Raw genomic sequence first — 4620 nt, 5'->3', positions numbered from 1 at the left:
AAAAAAAAAAAAAAAAAGGTAACGAGACATTACATTAAGGTGCCTCTGATGGGATCTACAAGTCTCAAACTGCAACTGTGTGTACAGCTATATTAAACTCTGTACAAATTTTAACTACCTTTCCGCAAAATCTGAAAGCAAAAGAAATAGGCCAGTACATACTGCAAAAATCTTTATTTATTCAGTTGATTTTTTATTTAAATTAAATGAAATCAAAAGTCAAATCTCTTTTGGACATCAGACGCTCCAAAGACAAAGTTTGCATCTGTTGCTTCAGTTGTCAGGCACTGATCTTCACCATCCTGAGTGGGCAAAGGAGCGCATTATGGTGAGCACATAAAATTGAAGTAAAACTAAAGAGACGCTGTTGGACATAATCAAAGTGCATTTGCAAATAAAAATGTTACAATAACGTTTGACTACAAACTTCCCCATCCCAACAAAAAACACTTGAGGTACCCACCTCACTGAAATACTTCTCAATAAGAGCTTGAGCCGCCTGATAAACAGCATTGTTCTCATGGTTTTGAAGGAACTCGATTCGATCCAGCCCTCCCACTTCCTCCACCAACAGACAAAGCTTATCCACCTCCCCAAGTTTCTCAGCAGCCTGCAGAAGGCACACAGTTAATATTTAAGCATATCAGTCACAACACCAAGCACTGGGAGTTGCTGTAGAGTTTTACATGTTCTCTTTGAAACCAAACATTATGTACTCACCAAGAAAATGTTATTTATGGCATCTAGGATGACCAGGACAGTCTTGGTGTCCTTAACCTGAAGCAAGTTCAAGATGGCCTCTAAAGCACCACACTTGACCAAATGAACAACTTGGTCCACAGTCCCACCACTTGTGTAGTTGGTCACTGCCCATACTGCCTCTCGTTGGGTTTTGAAGTCACCCTGCAAAACAATTTGTCCCAAAGTGTCAAAGATCCTGGCCAAACAGACACTGAAAAGGATAAAAGACTTTAAGGTTGCATTGCCCATTTTTCCTACAAAGTATATATCCATTTGAACATTAACAAATCCCCATAAGCAGCATTTACAAACATTAGTAGACAGAAGCAAAATAAAAAACCACCGTAGCAGAAGTTATCGGAGTCACGTTATGTTATAATTGCCAACAGTAGAAACAGTCAGAAATTCTTGCACAAGACCCAAATCAGTATAAGCTTGATTCCATATAATTACCTCAAAAGATATGACGAAACACATTACGATAAACTTTTGCCAACTGGAAATGCAACTAAATCAAGAATCCCCAGGAGGGACTACTTGTATAATTGGCCTCATTTTATGCCTGGCTTTAAGAGAAGTTAAAGCCAGAACGTTTTCTAGCAGCTCTGTGTGGGCAGAAGACATTTAACATGCAAGCAAAGCATCAGTTATGACATACATTCCTTAGGAGATCCACTAGAGGAGCCAGCAACCCACAAGTGATGATCTGTTGAATCTGTTGGCAGGGTCCCGCAGCAATGTTGGACACTGCCCAAGCTGCCTCCTTCTGAACACTGGACTTGGGGTGTCGCATCAGCTGGGGCAAGGCGCTCAACACGCCTGCATCAATGGCTGCTTGCGTCTGCAGGTCAGAGCCACTCACGATATTCCCAATCGAACGTAGGGCTGGTGTCTAGAGCATATTGGAGAAACTCCTATTAAACCAGGCATGGGCAAACTTGGTACTGAAGGGCCAGTTTCCTGCAGAGTTCAGCTCCTACCCAGATAAAACTGACCTGTCTGTAGCTTTCTAGAAATCCCAAAGACGTTAGCTTGTTCAGGTGTGTTTGATCAGGGTTAGAGCTCAACTCTGCAGAGACACTGGCTATCCAGGACCGAGTTTGCCCATGTCTGTCTTAAGCAGTTCAATTGGAACACCAAAGAGACCAAAACACTAGGGTACCTACCACCACAGAAAGTTCTTCAAATCCCAAGAGCTCAACCAACCGTGGAAGGATTCCAGTTTTAATGACCACATCAATCCGCTCATTGGGTCCATCAGTGAGGTACGAAATGGCCCAGCATGCATCAGACAGGATGGATTTGTCACCATGGTGGAGTAGTTGGATTATGGAGGGCAGCATTTGTTGGACCGCACTGAAACGGGGGAAGGGATTCTTGTTCCTACAAAGGTTCGATAGGGTCCATGTAAGGTTGCGAAGGTACCCCACCTGCAAAACATTTTGTGGGTTATATCATGCATTTACACTTTCAATTCCAGATGTGCAGTGTCCAGAAGAAACTTACTGGAGCATCTGGGGTGAGCCGTGCCAACAGAGCAGGGATGACGCCACAGTCAATCAGGGCATCTCGATATGATGGACCATCACCTGAAAGGGAGAAAGACTAACTTTGCAAATGGTTTTCAGTCTTAGGACTACAACTTGCACCTTCAGTTTTTGTTCCTCTCGGAACAAACAAGAACCCAAGTTACCACACAGGTCCCCATTCCACCAGCAGGAACCAGGTGCTAGCTCAGAGCTAGTGCCATTTTTAGAGAGCCACCTCAGAGCAAGGTCTAGCACTGGGGTCCCCAAACTGGCACTGGCCCTCCAGGGCAGAGTTTGGGTACCCCTTGTCTAGAGTCACTGAATAAGTCTCATCCTTCCTAGTGACAGTAGTTTGGCAGCGGCAAACACGCCAGGCTTGCTCAAGAGGCATCAGCGCCATGCAGACCGACCAGCGCACAACACCAAAGCATAGCGAGAGCAATTGGAGGGCAGATGACCCTTTAAGCCAGGGGTATCCAAACTCTTTTGGAGGGCCAGATTCCTGCATAATTTAGCTCAAACTTGCCTCAAGATGTCTGCCTGGAAGTTTCTAGCATGCATAGTAGAACCATGATTAGCGGATTTAGGTGCGTTTAATTAGGGTTGGAGCAAATCTGGACACCCCTGTTTGAAGCTTTTGAATTGTTCTTGTGGTACTTCGACGTCACTCGTCCACCGATCTGTGCAGCGTCGACATCCCAAACAAGCCTAATGTCAGCAATGGCTTTACAAACCTATATCGGCATCAAAACACAGCAAATCCAACGTGTTCAGCTGCCATTTAAAAAAATAAAAATAAATAAGGCCCAGTAAAAAGTTTGTTCATCTTGTTTTTCATGGTAACCCCAGCCCCTGAAGCAAGAGATTCATACTTCCAGAGCAGCAATGATTTGGTGCTACTTAACCATTTTTCCTAGTTTCCAAGCTGGTGCTTTGGGTCTCGCAAGACAAAGAACCAATTTAAAACTTAGCACTGGCTCCTAACCAGCACTTGAACTACCTTGGTGGAAAAGGGGTAACATTGAGATACATACTGGGCAGCTTTTTGAGCAATGTTGTTGGACAATGATGCCGTCAACAGGCAACCAGGTGAGACACTGGGCCCACGACTGATCAAAGTATCCTGGTAGAAAGTGCTTGAGCTCGTTCCCCATTCTTGATAGGAAAGTGCCAATGCAACATCGCTCGGCCACATTGCAAGATTCCTCAATAAGTTGTCCTGGGCATTATCAGCCTTACAGTACAAGCGTTTTACCACCACATTCTTTAAGGATGCAGAAGCCCCATGAAGTTCAAAGTACCCTCACCTGCAATGTTGCCTAAAGCCCAGACGGCCTGTTCACTGATGTTCAGCATTGGTGAAGCCAGCAGGGCAATGAAGGCTGGCACTGCCCCGTGCTCTACCACCTGCTGTGTGTGCCAGGATGTGCCAGATGCTACATTAGTGAGAGACCAGGCAGCCTCGAACTGCAGCGTGGGGTCATCATGCCTTCCTAGAAACTCCACAAAGCGTGTCAGAAGTCCAGCTTCTACAATCTCCTTTAGGGGAGGGTTCCTCTCCCGAGAAAGCAGCTTCCTGTAGACATCAATTTGAAGGTTGGTAATGCTGTATAAAATGATTTGAGATCACTGATGAAGTTGATAAAGACTGGTGACTGTACCTAGCTGCTTGACAACCTTGTCTCTGCTTCTCTGGGCAGTCACCATTCACATTCGCAACAATTTCTTGAATCGTTGCAGATATGACCTTAAAAGGAAAACGTCAGTATCAAGAACAGTGAGTGAGTATTATGAACAAAATGAACAGAGTATTATAAAAACACCTGTGCGTTGTCAGCGTTATGCTCTTGTGACAGAGGCTCCTCATCTCCAAACGAGGAAATATTTCTCTTCTTCAAAATACTTTCAACCCTATGAGCTTTTCGAAGCTCAACGCTCTCTGCAATTCTGCGGTCACGCATTTTCTGCAAGCATAGATAAGGTGTGAAGCCATCAAAAGATTTTAAGGAGTGAACAGTTGAAAAGGGATAAAAAGAAATAGCCAGTATGGATGCACAGCTCACCGTTGGCTCCTTCCCCTTATTTTTGAACTTGGACATGCGTTTATCAGACAGATTTTCAGTAGGCATTTTGAAGCTCAATCCACTAGCCAAAGGCCAATCAATGCTAACAAAGTTATACAAGAGGTTTTAAGATCAAACGTTACAATAAGTGATAAAAGAGAACAAAGAGCAGGAGTTAGTATACAAAACAGATCTCTCAATGTCAGGCTCATCTGCAATAACAAGCAATCAGCTGCAAAGAGCATTAAATAGACCAGCACAATTAGAATCAGGTGGAATTAATTTAA

At 44.1% G+C, this 4620-nt stretch overlaps 1 protein-coding gene across 1 annotated transcript; it reads right to left on the bottom strand.

Moving 5' to 3' along the window:
- Window positions 1-212: 212 nt before the first annotated feature.
- Window positions 213-4399, bottom strand: kpna7 (karyopherin alpha 7 (importin alpha 8)). The gene is made up of 10 exons (XM_073829061.1): window positions 4334-4399; window positions 4094-4234; window positions 3932-4017; window positions 3578-3846; window positions 2248-2330; window positions 1908-2171; window positions 1400-1633; window positions 721-903; window positions 464-610; window positions 213-302 (listed from the first exon to the last, which is right to left on the bottom strand). Exons 1-10 carry the CDS (start codon window positions 4397-4399, stop codon window positions 213-215), a joined length of 1563 nt encoding a protein of 520 aa, XP_073685162.1.
- Between the last annotated feature and the right edge of the window lie 221 nt (window positions 4400-4620).

The sequence above is a fragment of the Garra rufa genome, chromosome 23 (assembly GCF_049309525.1).
Source record: "Garra rufa chromosome 23, GarRuf1.0, whole genome shotgun sequence".
In the NCBI taxonomy this organism is placed as follows: Eukaryota; Metazoa; Chordata; class Actinopteri; order Cypriniformes; family Cyprinidae; genus Garra; species Garra rufa.
The sequence above is the reverse complement of the archived record's forward strand: the minus strand, read 5'-3'. Positions and strand labels throughout refer to the sequence as shown.